The sequence below is a fragment of the Schistocerca cancellata genome, chromosome 3, assembly GCF_023864275.1.
Source record: "Schistocerca cancellata isolate TAMUIC-IGC-003103 chromosome 3, iqSchCanc2.1, whole genome shotgun sequence".
NCBI classification, from domain to species: domain Eukaryota; kingdom Metazoa; phylum Arthropoda; class Insecta; order Orthoptera; family Acrididae; genus Schistocerca; species Schistocerca cancellata.
In genome coordinates, this window is record NC_064628.1 from 446,793,154 (window position 1) to 446,811,869 (window position 18,716).

General features: G+C 43.1%; 1 protein-coding gene across 1 annotated transcript in view; it reads right to left on the reverse strand.

The window, feature by feature from the left end:
- LOC126175204 (aminopeptidase N-like) overlaps positions 1-18,716 on the reverse strand; it is a 223,922-nt gene that overhangs the window by 163,481 nt on the left and 41,725 nt on the right. The window contains exons 3-4 of the mRNA XM_049921813.1: positions 14,261-14,456; positions 8,272-8,378 (exon numbers count right to left, since the gene is read on the reverse strand). Coding sequence (XP_049777770.1) covers positions 8,272-8,378; positions 14,261-14,456 — 303 coding nt within the window. The remainder of the gene's footprint in view (positions 1-8,271; positions 8,379-14,260; positions 14,457-18,716) is intronic.

Sequence of the window (18,716 nt, forward strand, 5' to 3'; positions counted from 1 at the left end):
TTGGCCACTGCCCAAAAATATTTTGTAAAATTTTTTGTGGGGAGCATGGGGGCTATGTAAGTAGGCTGTTTATGTTTTCTTTATGTAAGTAGGTTGTTTATGTTTTCTTTATGTAAGTATGCTGTTTATGTTTTCTTATTGGCAACGTTACATAGCGCTCTGTATGAATAGTTTGCATTGTTGTCTGCCATTGTAGTGTTGGGCAGCGGCAGCTGGATGTGAACAGCGCGTAGCGTTGCGCAGTTGGAGGTGAGCCGCCAGCAGTGGTGGATGTGGGGAGACAGATGGCGGAGTTTTGTAATTTGTCATGAACTGATATATATATTATGACTATTAAGGTAAATACATTGTTTGTTCTCTATTAATATCTTTCATTTGCTAACTATCCCTATTAGTAGTTAGTGCCTTCTGTAGTTTGAATCTTTTATTTAGCTGGCAGTAGTGGCACTCGCTGTATTGCAGTAGTTCGAGTAACGGAGATTTTTGGTGAGGTAAGTGATTTGTGAAAGGTATAGGTTAAAGTTAGTCAGGGCCATTGTTTTGTAGGGATTATTGAAAGTCAGATTGCGTTGCGCTAAAAAAATATTGTGTCAGTTTAACCACAGTCGTGTACAATCGTTCTAAGGGGACGTTTCACTACAAGCAAGAGCGATATCGTCTGCGTAGCAGAATTTTGTTGACCTGGTATTTGGGAGATCGGAGATATATAGGTTGAATAATAGAGAGGCTAAGATGGAACCCTGTGGTAGACCATCGCCTAATTTCCTGCTCACATTTTCTCACAAGTAAACACGGAAATATCTATTGTTTATCATAGCATTGATGAGGGCTACAGTTTTAAATTTGTATATCATCCCTTCTCTCCAGACTGTATCATATGCCGCTGTTAGGTCTACGAACGCAACAGGTGTCCTCAAGTTTTCTTGAAAAAACCAGTCTCTATGAAAGTTGTTAGGGCCAGTACATGGTCACAGCAACTCCCCTGTGGCCTGAAACCCGCTTGCTAAGCTGGAAAATGTTCCAGAATGAAGCCATTAATTCTATTATAGATGAGCCTCTCCAAGAGTTTATAAGTACAGCTCTAAAGAGAAATTGGTCTAAGCTTTGAGGGTGGTCAACTGGTTTACTTGATTTCAAAATTGCCACTATTTTTGTTCTCTTTAGCTTGTTGGGGTGTGATCCACTATCTAGGATGTTGGAGAAGAAGCGGACCAGCCATCTTTTTTTACCCTTACCCACGTTTATCAGAAATTCCGGGTGTATATAATCCAGACCAGGTGCTTTACCATTTAGAGACGTGAGTTCTTGTTTTGTTTTGGAAGTATATTGTTTGTCACTGGATGATCTAGATGTTTCAGCTATATGGTTAGTGGTTTGATTACCTGAAATACCAGGTTTCTTCCCGGGTTTATTGGAGGCTCCGCCAAGCTTACGCAGAAGACTCGATGCCTTTCTGACCTGGCGGAAGTAAAGCTGAGAGGACGGGTCTTGAGTCGCGGTTGGATGGCACAGTCTGCGAAGCACCTGCTCGCCTGGGACAAGGGTCCCACTTTTGATCTCGGTCCTCTACACAGTTTTAGGCTGTTTACTATTTTTTTAATAATTTGACTTAAATGGAGGAGAAAGGTTTTAGTTCTTCAGAAGATAGGGAAAAGAAAGGGCTTAAATAATGTGAGTGCAGAAGAGCGGAACGTGAAACGCTACTCGTGGAAAAAAAAAACTCCCTATAATATTACTTTTGACCATGTTAGTGTTTTTAAGTCAATAATGTGTGATGCGTCATTTTAGTGAATGGGATATATAATTTGCTGCTGTGGAACTTTTAGAGGAATGTTAGATGAAAAATGGAAATAAGCAGAATGGGTATTTTCTGCTCTTAGTTCCTGTTGCGAGAAAGTCTCCAGGAATTCGTAAATAAGGTGGGCTGCACGAGTTGCCGATGTTCCCACTGGCATCGTGTAGCTGCTTAAAGAGTCTGTAACGGTGAAACGCTGTAAGAAGTTGCCTCGGTAATACATTAGCGGCAGAACTGTCACTGCAGAGAACGCATGGTCGAGAGGACCTAAGCAAGAGGATTACTACGGCGTGGCCCCATGATGGTGTTACAAAACTTTGCAGAAAATGAGAACAAGTATACCAATTCTAAAAGACCGTTTTTAACAATACCAAGACAGCCTGTCATTTTACAGCCGGAATTAGTACGCAAAGGATTTTTCATGGACGACAAGATACCTGAGCTGACTGAGGTCTAGTGTGTACATGCGTATCGCGACAGGACTGGCGGCGGCACGGACACAGATGTGAGTGAGAACAGGCTTGGGCAAAGACCAGCCGTCCAGCCGACGTAACGGTGAGAACACTGTACCACGTCATCTGAATAAGGCAGCCACTGGATGGAGAGTACCGTGAGACTTTCTGGTACAGGGGCGAATGTAGTAACTGGGAAGTGAATTCCAAACCAAACCTCTATGGAAGTATCCTGCTTGCGGTTTCAATGATAGACGGGAGAGGGACGCGCTATCACTTAAAAATGGGGTGTCCAGGTTAAACATAGAAAAATATAAAATGTAATAACTGGAAAGTAATTGAGATGTTTATTGACGGTATGTTTGTCCAAGCGTGGCAACTCATTCCACCCCCCCCCCCCCCCCCCCACACACACACACTTAATACACCTCTTTATGCGCACTTTTAGTGGCGCGATAGACATCTGATCTGTATTCCACTTCTCTTCAAGCGTTTTGCAGCGTATCGTAACATCTGCGCAGCTGCGCGAATACGATAGCGCATATCTGGTAGATCACGAACTGATGTCTGGTACCCTAGATTCCTGATAAACCCCCATAAAAATCAGGTGGTCTAATGTCTGGACTTCTAATGGGCCAAGCAATCGGTGAACTATCTATCCCAGTCCAGAGACCTGGGAACTCATGATCCAAGAAATTCATCCAGCGTTCGCAAATGGTATTGTCCGCCATCTCGTTGAAAGATCACATAACGAGGAAGTTGTCACACAGCTTACAGCTCAAACTTGTCTACATACGTTGTTGCGTTAACAGTACGCTCCGCGAAGAAGAACGGGCCTATAATCCTGCTCGTCAACAATTCACATTCGCACTCAAACACTTGGTGGGGTGATTAAGTTCCTCATGTGTAGCAACTGTGCATGTTTACTGTGCCGGAAGTGTGGAACAGACGAAGACGAGAAATAGACGAAGTCGAGGAATGCCTGTCTGTCTGAATGGTCTCTGCGAATGTTCCTGTCGTGGCCTGTCGTAGGGCTTGATTTTGTGACGAAGCTGCAGTTTCTACGTACGTAGATGCAACCTTCTGTGCACCACAAAGCGTACTGTCGAATGAGGTAACTATAACTGCCTACTTTATTGTCAGATTGACCTACGAGGGCTACGGATTAATTCAACAGTAGCCTCTGAAACTGCGTGGGGCCCGAAATCGAATGCAAACTCCCAGTTTCCCGAAGGATCTCAGCCCATACTAAAGCAAAAAACGGCATTGTACCAGAGTAACTGACTTCCCGAGAGAAAGCATACAGAACACTTTCTGTTGTGCGAGCAGAAGAGCTTCTGTAAAGTTTGGAAGGTAGGAGACGAGGTACTGGCAGAAGTAAAGCTGTGAGGACGGGGCGTGAGTCGTGCTTGGGTAGCTCAGTTGGTAGAGCACTTGCCCGCGAAAGGCAAAGGTCCCGAGTTCGAGTCTCGGACCGGCACACAGTTTTAATCTGCCAGAAGTTTCAATTGTTTGTATTATCAACGAATTTCATATGAAAAAGCTGTGACCATAAAAACGGACAAAAGTACATTAAGCGTGAGGGAAACCATAATAACAATTTGCACGGGATTTGCTGTACACGGACTGGAATTAAGCTTTCCCGCGCAACGGTTAGCCTCGGTGGTGAGGACTTGGGACGCCGCGCTGGTGTTACCGGTATGTCGAGAAGTGCGTACGGAATTTTCATGAATCGTCATGGAAACTCTACAGAACTGCCACTATTTCGTGTGTTATATTGCAATTAACTTGCATAACTTTTCCAGGGAATGCTCATCTTTCATGGAAACGGCTGTTACCACACTTGTTGTGCCCATGTGCGAGCACGAAGAAAATCGGGATTCTTTATCGGCGCCTTCAGAGAGACCTTTGCACCCGATTCCACCTCCGTAGTCCATGTTGTCAAGCCTGTTTTTACCTGAACACAATTGCCACACTCCCCAACCTCCTATTTTACCTTTCTTAATGCAGGAACGACCGAAAAACTTGTCTGTGTTTGGTTTCTTATTAAGGTAGGTCGATTTCTAGATGAGGCCCTTATTTTGTCTATGTGAGCGAGTTTGAACTCGAAGACCTCGCTCTCCCTTCCTGTTCAGTACGCGGACATTGTACAAAATCGTCCGGCACTATTCTGGGGCATATTCGCCAAATGTGCGTCATCTCTGTCGTTCGCAGCACTGATTGACAGTTAGTCTGATCGTTTGTACGATTAATCGTAATGATGTGGGGTGAATCATTTTACATTCACATTGCACATTCATATGTAAATATGGCTATATGCTGATTTACAAGGTTTTCAAATAGAGATGTGTGTTGGTAATTCTTACCCACCAACTTTTTCGCATTACGAAAATAGAAATTATACTGCGGAAAAGAAGGAACTGTCAAAGGGAAACTTTTGGTTTGTTTTCAAATTTAACTTTGCTGTCTGTCAGACAATTTACATCAGTGGGTAAATAATCAAACATTTTGGTGGCAACATTGGGCTCCCCTTTTTGTGCTTAATGTGGAGTTTTGAATGTACTTTTCTCTTATAGTATTGTAATTATGAACGTTGTTGTTCCTTTCGAACTGCACTGGATTATTTACATCGAACTTCATGGGGAATAAATCTATTGTGCAGAAGTAGTCAAAATGCCAAATTCCTTTAAGGGATGTACGCAATATCATCGTGGGTGAGTACCACATATTTTTCTTATATCACGTTTATGAGAAACGAAGACATTCTTTCTTAAAGATGGATTACACAGAACATTATTTCCTGACTTATTGAGTAAAAATACGCAAAACATATCAATGTACTGATTTGTTCTTCCCCAATATTTGCAATGATTCGAAGTGCAAATGTAGCTGAACTTAATTGTGTTTTTTCCAGTTTAAATTCTCGTGAATATGAACACTTAAAATTTTGAAGTTTCCACCCTTGTTATTATTATTATTATTATTATTTCTTTACAAAGTGTTACACTCGCCACTGGTGTAGCTCCTTGAGAGGTGTGAACAGTTCTACGAAAACGAACCGAACCATTCTCAGAAGAAACAATACAGACAGGAAAACAACTATCCATGCCACAGAAAAATGACGTAATTTACACGGAAGTTTGGACATGAAACGTTGTAGTCGACAAGCCTGGAAATTATTGAGAAACCTTAAAGTGATCCTACAGTTTCTCTCTTAGGAGTGAGCAAAGTCACCTCTGATCAAATGTCACACCAGCTGTTTTTGAATGGTAAAACCACAAAAGCATAAAAGTAACAAAACTCAAAAGATGTGAAGAGAAGAATGATCTTCTTCGCACTCGATTCACAGTTGAAGAACTAAGAACTGCTGTTCATCGAATGAATCCTGAATTTGATGAACACTTGTGTTGCTAGAATGATAATCCCAAAGGTCTGCCGCAAGAAAACCTAGTGCCCTTGCTTCAGTCAGGCAAAGAAGGAATAACACAAGACTTTCGGACCTGTACCACTTCTGTGTCATCTGTTTCAAGTTGTGTAGAGAATGACTTTACATCGAATTTCTGAGACTGTCGAGTCCGCAGCTCGTGCGGTAGCGTTCTCGCTTCCCGCGCCCGGGTTCCCGGGTTCGATTCCCGGCGGGGTCAGGGATTTTCTCTGCCTCGCGATGACTGGGTGTTGTGTGATGTCCTTAGGCTAGTTAGGTTTAAGTAGTTCTAAGTTCTAGGGGACTGATGACCATAGATGTTAAGTCCCATAGTGCTCAGAGCCATTTGAACCATTTTTTTGAGACCGTCGACAGGAAGGTAAATAAAGAAGTCAGATTTCAGACCAGGAAAGACATGTACTAGTCAGATACTTCATTTAATACAGAAAAAATGGCTCTGAGCACTATGGGACTTAACATCTGAGGTCATCAGTCCCCTAGAACTTAGAATTACTTAAACCTAACTAACCTAAGGACATCACACACATCCATGCCCCAGGCAGGATTCGAACCTGTGACCGTAGCAGTCGCGTGGTTCCAGACTGAAGCGCCTAGAACCGTTCGGCCACCTCGGCCGGCATTTCATACAGCATATCAAAGAACGGTATGAAAGAAAGAAGATTACGGGATTTGCCTTTATCAATCTTACGTTTGCTTATGAGACCGTGAATCGTAAGAAACTAAAGTAGAAGCTGTACAAAACAAAGGAATACCGACTGACTCAATTATTCAGTGTGTGTTGCAGAACAGACGGAGAATGCAGAAGAATGGCCTTCCCTTTCGAAGTGTGCTGGCTCTAGTATTATATAACATACAGTATGTACCAATGATCAATCAACACTGGAACGCGGTCCTTCATCTATGCAGATGACACTGCTGTCATTGCTCAGGGAACGACATTTGAAGAAGATGAAGAAGAAGATTCCAAATTAAAATCTGCTCTCGAAGACCTTGTCATGTACTTTGACAACAACCTCTTGAAACTCATCGGGATAGTACTCAAGTTTGTGAGTTTCACGTACACAATAAGTAGGCGAGAAGAAAGATGAACATCGCTTGGAAAGGATGCAATCTAAATCACTGTGTCCAACCCCAAAGCCTAGGTTTAAAGTTTGATCGATCTTTACTATCTCAACTACAATGTGCAAACGCTTGACAGAAGATAAGTATCAGGAACATTATCTGGGAAGTAACACCACATGGGGAGCGCATCGCAGCGTCCTCCACACATCCGCTCTTACTCTGTGTTTCACTGCTGCCAAGTACAGCACACACCGCTCCAGTCTGAAGGAACTTCACACAAGCTACACAAGTTGATGTGGCTCTTCATGACGCAGGCTGCATACTCACGTGGTGCCTAAGACCAACTCCAGCCCACAATATCTTTCCACTCAAGGGGGTGTAAGAAGAAGAAATAGTAGTAGAGAATAAAAAGAATGCACAAGAAACAGGTCCAAGGCCTCCATTGTTTGGAAATAGTGCCTATCCATCACGAACTAAATCCAGAAAAAGCGTCCTGCTTACAACAGCACCATTTGCAAGTTCATCAGAAGTCCACGGGACTGAGATGTGGGGAGAAAAGTCTCATGGAGCGTTATGGACAACAAAATAGAAGCTACCATCAGATTGCCATCTCCAGTATTGGACCCAACAGACCCTCAACAGGTTGAGTACAGGGGTGACAAGTGGCGAGACTAATTTGAGGAAGTGGGCTATGTATGATGAATTCTGTGATGATGGGGCAAGGCAGGACTCTGTCAACTTGTTGACTTGCAGTAATCTGTGCGAACCCTGTGACATGGAAGACTTGTTTGTAACGAATGACTGTGCCATTTTGGCTGCTAAACAATGGACTCACAAAAAGTGAAAATCTTTGTAATTGACTGTAGATTGTAGTTTTTGTTATGTTATGTTCTAGTGTCTTTTGGACTCAGATAAATAAATAAATATCGCTGTATCTCTACATGAGCAGAACTGAATAAGTAGTGCCTTTTTGACGTTTGAGTGTGATCATTCGCACGAAACCATTTAATAATGCTTTCAAGAATATAATTTACCATTTCTTCTGTTGTTGAATGTAGGCTTGATTACAATCCTAATGTCATGCGCAAGAAGAACTAATTCTGCTTGTTGTATATTAGATCGACGTTCGTTTACAAGTAAGAGAAACAATAGTGGATCTAAGATTGACCTCGTGGAACCCCATAAGTTTTAAAACCACATCTCGAAATTTGTATTATTGCCTCATTATCACATGCTCGGATGCATGATAACGGGTTGCTACTAGGCTGATAGTAGCATCATATCTTCAATGACAATCAGCAGAATTTTTTAATACTTTTGAGCTACTGAATGATGTGCTATAAGTATTCCTATATAACAGCTGCTGACAATATGTTAGCTGCCCCAATAATTTATTTCGACCAATAAATTTGGAGTTACTTGAGCTTGTTTTATTTGTAAGCACACTTTGTACACCAGTGTCTACGTTTCTCAACAGTGTGTAACATTCAAAGAATTTGTGCAGAGATGCTACTCACCTAGTCTCTCCATCTTGCTCGTACGAGCTGCGGTAGAAGCCGTTCAACCCCTCACGAACATCACCAACGAATTCCAGGACCAGAGTCAATCGGTCACCGGCAAAAACCTGCGACAAGAACAACAACAGAAAAACTAACTTACTCCGTAATCACCAGGAAGGAAGGCAGGATAAGTGTAAAATCTGGCCGACCTGGTAGTCGTTAGAGGTAAACAACAGCTTGAGGAAAACGACTAATAGAGCACTTGTGGCGTATTTCAAGAGACCGGAGCATTTTCCCGAGGTCATATAAAGAAATCACAGGAAACCTAAATATAAATGATACCTAGTGATTAGTACCACGCTCTTCCAAGTTACGACCATAGCGTTTTAATGACTGTGTCATTTCTTTTGGTAACGATTATTAGGAAATGTCAACTTCAAAATACTGGCGTTTCGCTGTGTTCCATTTGTGTGTCGTGTAGAACAGAGAGCGTCTACAGTTAAGAAACAGATTCATTTTTAGAATGAAAGTTACTGAGTCGAAACCTGTCTTAAAGTTTATCAAGTACACTTACCTGTCTCATTAATACTTAGGGTGATGTAAATTATTATGCTTGTGCTTCGTCACTCGAATTAATTTTCTTGCCAGATTATAAGTCTCAGTTATGAATGTGATTTGTTTCATATATTTTAAGTAGATGGTTCTTCAGAGTACGTAAATAGGGAAGACTTCACTTATTCAACGACTAATTTGTGGTCAATGAAATCAAATCATACTAGTTCGCTATGGTAAACCTCTGTCATCGTAGAATAAGATTACAATGGCTGGTACTATCAAGCAGTATAATTTGATTACGTTTACCATTATATGATAATACTATCGAAACTACTCACTGAATAAATAAAATCATATTGCAACTTCTCGGTGGCCAGCTCTTCTTTTTTCAAGTTTTTATGTAATTCTTGCACTTTTTATACATCTTTCTCTAGTTCGCAGTTCTTTTTTGTTGGGATTTAATTTGTGATTTAATGACTCATTGACAGACTGGTTACCAGACGCTATTCGAAAGTTTTGTAGGACAAGACGCTGACAACGAAGTGGATGTTGTCGTGTGCAGTGAGCTCTCATGGTATTCATCACATATGATTAGTCTTTTTCTCATCGTAACACCTAACACTTGCTCCCGTTGTCTAGTAGCGTCATGTATGAGACAATCTTCTTTATTTTTCTTCTTCTTCCCCTTCCTCATCTTTTCCCGTTTTTCAGTGGGGCCTGCATTTGTTATATACTATGTGTAAATGACTGTCTTAATGGTAGTTGGTGTCCAGATGCCCTTCCCAACGCCGGAACTGCCCCCCCCCCCCCCCCCACTCAACCACTCCTCACTACCTGGAGCGAATTTGAGTATCCCATCTGTTTACATCTAGAGTGAATCTCAAATTCAAGTGTGCGGACGTTTACCAGTTGTTTGCGTAACGTGTAACTGAGGTTGGACGTGGGTACTAGCCTGGTATTATCATAGGTGGATGTGGAAAACCTCCTATAAACTACAACCAGACTGGCTATCTTACCAGCACTCGTCGTTAACCCACCAGGCGTATTCAGTACGGAGCAGGATCTCCTTCTGCTGATTAGTGTTTCCCTTGTTTGTCCGTCTCATTACGTGAATGTGTTGGACCAATTGTTGTCCCATATTTTGGGTGGTCGTTTGGATAGTCGTTTCTACTTCGGTCGTCACGTGCACAAATTTGAACTGGTTTCGCGTGGTCCATCCTCTTCCAATCTCTTATTCTTGTCATCATCCATTTAATATTTATTTTAAACTGATCCCTTATCTATACATTTGTTCTATGGCCCACATGGTCACTCCTTGGGTAATACCTTCACTTCCCCTGCTGTTTTATCTTATCGTTTCCGCTCTTGTTTCTTCTGCAAACGTCATAACAGAACGCCTCATTGTTTTCATATATTTTTATTTTGCCCTCTGTTGCCACAAATTTGTTTCTCCGTACAGTGTTTTGCAGGCACCCGCGGAATGGCCGCGTGGTTCGAGGCGCTGCCTTTCCCGCCGGAGATTCGAGTCCTCCCTCAGGCATGTGTGTGTGTGTGTGTGTGTGTGTGTGTGTGTTGTTCTTAGCATAAGTTAGTGCAAGTTAGTTTAAATAGTGTGTAAGTCTAGGGAGCGATGACCTCAACAGTTTGTACCCTTAGGAATTCACACATATTTGAACACTTTTGCAGGAATCCGGCTACCCTTACTGCCTGTCACTTGGTTATTTGCTTTCGTGGTTAAGTCTTTATAGCTGGTGGTCACAGTCGCTTCATAATTAAAGCTCATCACTTATTCAGTTGACACATCATGTACTTCTAATTTGCATCTACAGATGTTTTTGATGTTACCATACTCTTTGATATTTTAGATGAGATTTCCAGGCTATACTGCTTAGCTATTTTACTGAATTGGTGAAGTAACCAATGAAAATCATCCATATTATCTGCATCAGCATAATACACTGAAGCGCCAAATAAACTGGTACAAGCACGAGTACTCAAATACAGAGATCACTAAACATGCAGAATACGGCGCTGCGGTCGGCAACGGCTATATGAGACGACAGGTGTCTGCCGCAGTTGTTAGATCGGTTACTGCTGGTACAATGGAAAGTTATCAAGATTTAAGTGAGTTTGAATGTGGTGTTATAGTCGAGCGATGGGGCACAACATCTATGAGGCAGCGATGAAGTGGGAATTTTCCCGTACTAGCACTTCACGAGTCTATCGTGAAAAACACGAATCTGGTAAAGATCAAATCTCCGACATCGCTGCGGCCGGAAAAAGATCCTGTAAGAATGGGACCAACGACGACTCAAGAGAACATTCAACACGACAGAAGTGCAACCCTTCTGCAAACTGCTGCAGATTTCAGTGCTGGGCCACCAGTGTCAGCTTCTGAAACATTCAACGGAACGTCATCGGTATAGTCTTTCGAAGCCGAAGGCCCACTTGTATACCCTTGATGGCTGCACAACACAAAGCTTTACACCTCGCCTGGACACGTTAAAACCGACATTGGACTGTTGATGACTGGAAACATGATTCCTGGTCGGACGAGTCTCGTTTCAAATTGTATCGAGCGGATCGACGTGTGCTGGTACGGAGACAACCACTCGAATCCATGGACACTGCATGTTAGCAGGGGACTGTTCAAGCAGGTGGAGGCTCTGCAATAGTGTGGAGCGTGTGAAGTTGGAGTGATATGGGATCCCTGATACGTCTAGATACGACTCTGACAGGTGACACGTACGTAAGCATCCTGTCTGATCATTTGCATCCATTCATGTCCATTGTGCTTTCCGGCGGCCTTGGGCAGTTCCAGCAGGATAATGCGACACAACACAGGTCTAGAATTGCTACAGAGTGGCTCCAGGAAGACGCTTCTGAGTTTAAACACTTCCGCGGGGCCGCGCGGGGTAGCCGCGCGGTCATGGGCGTCTTGTCACGGTCTGCGCGGCTCCTTCCCCCCCCCCCCCCCCCCGTCCCCCCCGTCGGTTCGAGTCCTTCCTTGGGGATGGATGTGTGTGTTGTCCATAGCGTAAATTAGTTTAAGTTAGATTAAGCAGTGTGTAAGCTTAGGTACCGATGACCTAAGCAGGTTGGTCCCGTAAGATCTAACCACAAATTAAAATTAAACATTTCTGCTGGTCACCAAACTCCTCAGACATGAACATTATTGAGCATATTTGGGATGCCTTGCAACGTGCTGTTCAGAAGAGATCTCCACCCTCCCGTACTCTTGTGGATTCATGTACAGCTCTGCACGATTCAAGGTGTCAATTCCCTCCAGCACTACTGCAGGCATTAGTCGAGACCATGTCACGTAGTGTTGCGGCACTTCTGCGTGCTCGCGGGGGCCCTACCCATATTAGGCACGTGAACCAGGTTCTTAGGCTCTTCAATGTATATAATAGCTACATTTTATATTATGCTTTCTCTATTACGACATCGATGATAAGGCCTATTATTAAACAGGATTGGGCTTAATGACTTTCCTTGCCTGATTCCTTCATCTATTATAATTTCAGCTGTCAATCACTCGTGCGTTTTAATTATCATTGTAGTACCTGTATACATCTATCTTCTATGTTTTTGACCATACCCTTTGACACTGTTTTGCCGATTAAGACGTGAGGTATATCCTTGTTTCCAATCCAACCAATGGCTTTTGACTAGTCAAGAAAACACTGATAGGCTGGACTATTCTACATCTCCATCAGTACTCTGCGTGCCACCTGACACTGTGTCGCGTAGGGTACTTCTGGTATCACTAACTGATGCCCCCTTCCCTGATTAATTCGCGAATGGCAAGTGGGACGAATGATTGTCGGTAAACCTCAGTATTTCCTCAAAATTCTCGAATCTTCTCGTTGTGATGATTTTGCGAGATTTTAAATGAGAGTTATTAAACTCTATGGATTTCCCCACAATCTGTCTTAGCACGTCAATAGCATCTGTTGTGCTTCTGTTTTTCCTGAAACCTTGTTGTTCTTCTTTCACTTCTATGTCACTCTCTGAAGTGTCTCTAATTAGTGATGTTAACAGTTTTAAGATGGTATCCAGTAGGGTAATTCCCTGGTAATTATCTAATAGTTATTTATCTTCCTTTTTATATATCATAATTGCAATGCTTTCATGCTGTCATGTTGGTATACTATCTTCCTTCATAATATTGTTAAATAAAGTACTAAGTTATTGATATAGTTCTTGCCCACGGATCTTATTAATTGATTAAATGTGGCGCCTGGCCATGGAGAAAAAAAAAATGGTTCAAATGGCTCTGAGCACTATGGGACTTAACATCTATGGTCATCAGTCCCCTAGAACTTAGAACTACTTAAACCTAACTAGCCTAAGGACATCACACAACACCCAGTCATCACGAGGCAGAGAAAATCCCTGACCCCGCCGGGAATCGAACCCGGGAACCCGGGCGCGGGAAGCGAGAACGCTACCGCACGACCACGAGCTGCGGACTGGCTAAGGAGATTTTCTGCATATTTCGTCCTTTGAGAAATCTATTTGACTCTTATTGTTGAACACGCCAGCGTGCTCGGTGATGCAAACGCCAGACTCTGCATTGGCGCTCGAGCCACAGGTAAGCCGGTTCGAATCCTAGTGGGGGACGAAATTTTTACTGCTGGTGTTTGGCCTGCAGGGGGAGTAGAGGTGGTGGCGTGAAGTTTCTTATCACCAGGCTTTGGGCCAACATCCTGGTTTAAATGCCTAACTCCTCCGCAGTGTCTCATGAAGTGAGAGTATATGGCCTTGATGGTGATCCGTCCGCCGCACGGGGACAAGGCGCCCCCCCCCCCCCCCTCCCTATGGTTCTATTCGAGAGGAGTAGGCTATGTGCTGGCACCGGGTTTCAGCCTCTCCCTTCTCTCCAGCATGAACATGACATTACACAAACACACACGTTACAGTGATCTACACTTAACAGATGCACGTACGCACACCAGTCTCATACTTCAAAAAGGAAAATTGCCAGCGTGCGCGAAGGATAGGGAAAAACATTCCAATTAGGCAGCTGGACCTGACCTTCGGGGTCTTCCAGCAATTAATGCTGTACGATTTTGCTTTACTTTGTCATTGTTTGTGTTTTAGTGTGTAGTTTGAACTTCGTTGTTGTGCTGTAGTACGTTCTTGTACTATAATGTAAAATAATTTCCCACTGAATGTTTCAGCTGGTTTGTTTATCATATCAGAGGCAAAGAATTCAACGCACGTGTTCGACTGAGCCTGGCTTACGTCGTCATTTCGCGAACTAGATCGTCAATCAAACACGCTCAATGGGTGGCTATGGAAAACGATAATTAATTACATTTTTAATGTTCTGGAGAAGTACCTAAAATTACGTAGTAGCAAACATTTTTTAGACTGGATTGAATTTTCGTTGAACTACACAGGTTAGAGCGCTGTTAGTTTTTGTAAATTCTGTGGAGACACTCACCTGTTCTTGGAGGGTGATGACGAGGAAATTGCTGCCGTCCTGCAGCGGTTCATGACTGGCGCCGATGAGGGTACCATTGGTCAAGATGACGGACAAAATAACTATGCCGACGTCTGCGTGCATCGTGAGTGTGGTCGTGTCGCGCAGAACTTCCACCTCTATGAAGGTAGAGCCGTAAAATCTGAACGGATTTTCCCTAGGAAAAAAAAAATCGGGCGTCTCATTCTGTTCAGTTCATTACATATCTTGCAACAAAATGTTAATTGGCAAAGACAAAGAACTCCATTCTGTAAAATCGAAGCTTTCTTATTGGAAGCATAGTGACATCCTCAGTGCTTTGACGGAAATGTACCACAGTTGCTCTAAAAGCAAGATCGATTCAGGTAGGAAATAAATAATGGAGTGCATGGTAATTTAAAAGAAAGTACATGTAAGCTCCACCTTCGATCACAAATAATTTCTATTTCATTCATATATGATGACGATTCAGACAATTTTGGAAAGAAAATGTCTTTCTACCTGTGGAGAAAAGTGATTTACGAATAATATACAATTGACATTTTAGACACAGTCGCAGAATATGCCTACAATTATAAAACGGTTTGGTCATATTTTGGTCATCTTCAGATTCTATATATTGTAGGAGGCATTTGGCAAATAAAGAGTTGCTTTCAACTGATGACAACGAATGGTGTGAATGCATTGTTCACCAAATGCCGGCTGCGACAAATTTGATCTGAAGATGGCCAAAGTACCGGGTGATCAAAAAGTCAGTATAATTTTGAAAACTGAATAAATCACGGAATAATGTAGATAGAGAGGTACAAATTGACACACATGCTTGGAATGACATGGGGTTTTATTAGAACCAAAAAAATACAAAAGTTCAAAAAATGTCCGACAGATGGCGCTTCATCTGTTCAGAATGGCAATAATTAGTGTAAAAAAGTAAGACAAAGCAAAGATGATGTTCTTTACAGTAAATGCTCAATATGTCCACCATCATTTCTCAACAATAGCTGTAGTCGAGGAATAATGTTGTGAACAGCACTGTAAAGCATGTCCGGAGTTATGGTGAGGCATTGGCGTCTGATGTTGTCTTTCAGCATTCCTAGAGATGTCGGTCGATCACGATACACTTCCGACTTCAGGTAACCCCAAAGCCAATAATCGCACAGACTGAGGTCTTGGGACCTGGGAGGCCAAGCATGACGAAAGTGGCGGCTGAGCACACGATCATCACCAAACGACGCGCGCAAATCTTTCACGCGTCTAGCAATATGGGGAGCGCCATCCTGCATAAACATCGTACGTTCCAGCAGGTGTTTATCAGCCAGGCTGGGGATGATTCGATTCTGTAACATATCGGCGTACCTCTCACCCATCACGGTAGCAGTTACAAAACCAGAATCACGCATTTCACCCGGTATAATGAGGCGTCAAAAGCCATGGGACACCTCATAAAATCGTGTCGGATCTCCTTTTTCCCGGCGCAGTGCAGCAACTCGACGTGGCATGGACTCAACAAGTCGCTGTAAGTTCCCTGCAGAAATATTGGATCATGCTGCCCGTACAGTCGTCCGTAATTTCGAAAGTGTTACCGTAGCAGAATTTTGTGCACGAAATAACCTCCCGATTATGCGCTATAAATGTTCCATGGGAGCCATGTCGGCTGATCTTGGTGGCCAAATAATTCGCTTGAACTGTCCAGAAAGTTCTTCAAACCAATCGCGGACAATTGTGGCCCTGCGACATGGTGAACTGTCGTCCATAAAAATCCCATCGCTGTCTGGGAACATGAAGCCAATGAATGGTTGCAAATGGCCTCCAAGTAGCTGAACATTACCATTTCGAGTCAATGACCGGATCAGTCCGACCCGAGGACCACGCTATTATCGAGCCACCACAGAGCCTTGTTGACAACTTGGGTTCATGACTTCATGGTGTCTGCGGGGCACTCGAGCCCTACCATTAATTCTTACCAATTGAAATCGATATTCTTCTGAGCAGGCCACTGTTTTCTAGTCGTCTAGGGTTTAATCGATATGGTCAATAGCCCAGGAGAGGCGCTGCAGGAGATATTGTGCAGTTAGCAACACACTTCGGTTGTCTACTGCCATAGCCCATTAACGCAAAATTTCGCCGCAATGTCCTGATTGATACGTTCCTCGAACGTCCCATAATGCTTTTTTGCGGTTGTTTAACGCAGTTTTGCTTGTCTGTTAGCACTGGCAACTCTACGCTAATGCCACAGCTCTCGGTCGCTAGGTGACGGCCGTCGGCCGCTGCGCTGCCTGTGGTGAGAGGAAATGGCCTGGATGCGGTATTCTCGGCGCCCTCTTGACGCTATGGATCTCGGAATATTAAATTCCGTAATGATTTCCGAAACAGAATGCGTCTAGCTCCAACTAACATTTCGCGTTCAAAGTCTGTTAATTCTCGCTGTGCGGTCGCAACCACGTCGGAAACTTTTTCACGTGAATCACCTGAGTACATATGACAGCTCCGCCATTGCACTGCCCTTCTATACCTTGTGTACGCGATACTACCGCCATCTGTATATGTGCATATCGCTATACCACGACTTTCAGCATCTCAGTGTATATCCGAAAACAGTTATGAATGTATTTATACATATTCTGTTATTGTGTACAAAATAACAGCTCCTTTGGTTACACATTAAGGTTTTCTACCCTTTTTACATGGTTTCCTCCGTCGCAGTGCCAAATAACATTTTCTGTAACTTGTCATAAAACACAGGAAATTAACAAAGGACACATTCTAATTTGAAAATATTCACGGGAATATAAAATATACCAGCATGCCATACCTGGGGAATGTTGTTGAGAAGGTAGCTAACAGTTTCAAGAAGACCAACATTCAGGTAACATTGAGCCGTAGTAAAGTTAGCTTTGTAAAGCGCGCCTTAGCGCGTAGCGTGAAGCAGTCGCCCTCCGTTTTCTGGCGGTGGTGCCGTTGTCGCAATTGAAGGCTTCGGTGTCTCCCTCTAGCGGGAAAGGGGGAAGGTGGGCTGTTCGTGTGGGTTTAATAAGCGGCTGTATGGACTCCCGTCGAGAGTTGGCAGTTGGGGCATCAAGAAGCGACTTCTCTGCCGGTGCTAGGGGGACAGCACGCAGACCGCGGCATCAGCGTAAGCGACGCGAGCAGCGGCTCCGTGGTATGGGGCGTTAACTGCTCGTTGCGAAAGGAATCTTCCTGAGCGTGGGTGCGCGAGGGGTCTAATTTGCAGTTCGGAAGTATGCTGTCGACCGGTGAGGAGGTTCTGAAAATCGGCGCGCCTTCATGCGTCCGTTGAACCTGCTGGCAGCGGGCGGCTCGCCAGAGTATTTGGAGGTGCTGCGTTGGTTCAGTCCTGGGAGTCGTAACGTACCAGAAGATGAGTATTGATTGTTAACAGATTTTATGAAGTTTAATTGAATTCAATTTACTTATTCTTGTTAATTATACCAGCCGTATATTTTGAGGGTTTCCCGCCATTCATTCTCGTCTGTCCACCCGCGGGATGGTGGTAATATTAGAAAGGGTGGTCCGTTTGTCCCCTTTTGAGGACGAGAGAGGGAGGGGGTGGGGGGGAGTCAGAGTAAATCTGTGGTTCGGACTGCTTCTTTCTCCTCCCAGCTTACCTACGGGTTATTTGACTGTTAGCCTCTGCTATGTCTGTAAAAGTCTAAGGCACCAATGGCTGTACTGTTTAAAATGCAAGGCACTAAGACCTCATCCATTCTCTTGCCTGCCATAACTAGTATTACTAGACTCACATGTAAAGGGTACTCTAAGAAACAAGAGAAATTCCTTTTGCCTCGTGGAAAGAACTAGTCGATTACATAAAGAATTCCTGCTCATCTGGAAGCTGTAACTTACATAAATTTGTGTTTATGTATATTTGGTTATAATCAAGCAAGGCTGTTAATGTACACCGTAGTGGATTTTTTTATATTGTTTCTAGTCAGCAAAAACTGTTGTGTGTTTTTCCAATTCAATACCTTTTAAGGCTTTTACTCAACGTGCTTTTGTGTTTTATACCGGTTGGTTATTAGTGTGTTTTCTTCCCATGCTGTTTATCGCATTGATTACTCTTCTTTGCAAAGCACTGATACATGTTTCACCACATATGCTACTTCCAACAATCATATATCATACTGAAAAGTACAGATGAATCTTTTAACACTCTCTTGCGTCTTTTCAATGCAATTCCATAGACATTTTTATGACTCTGTTTTATGAATAACAGACACCAAACACATGTTAATCATACAGATATCAAATCTTCAGAATCAGGATCCACAAGTTTTGCTTTACACCATTCACTAATGAATGGGGGTATTTATCAGAGAGAATTTTAAAGTAATCCAGAGAATCGATTATAATAAAATTAAAGTAACTGATAAGTAATGCATCGATAACAACCCAAATTAATAATAAAGTCGTAGCGCAT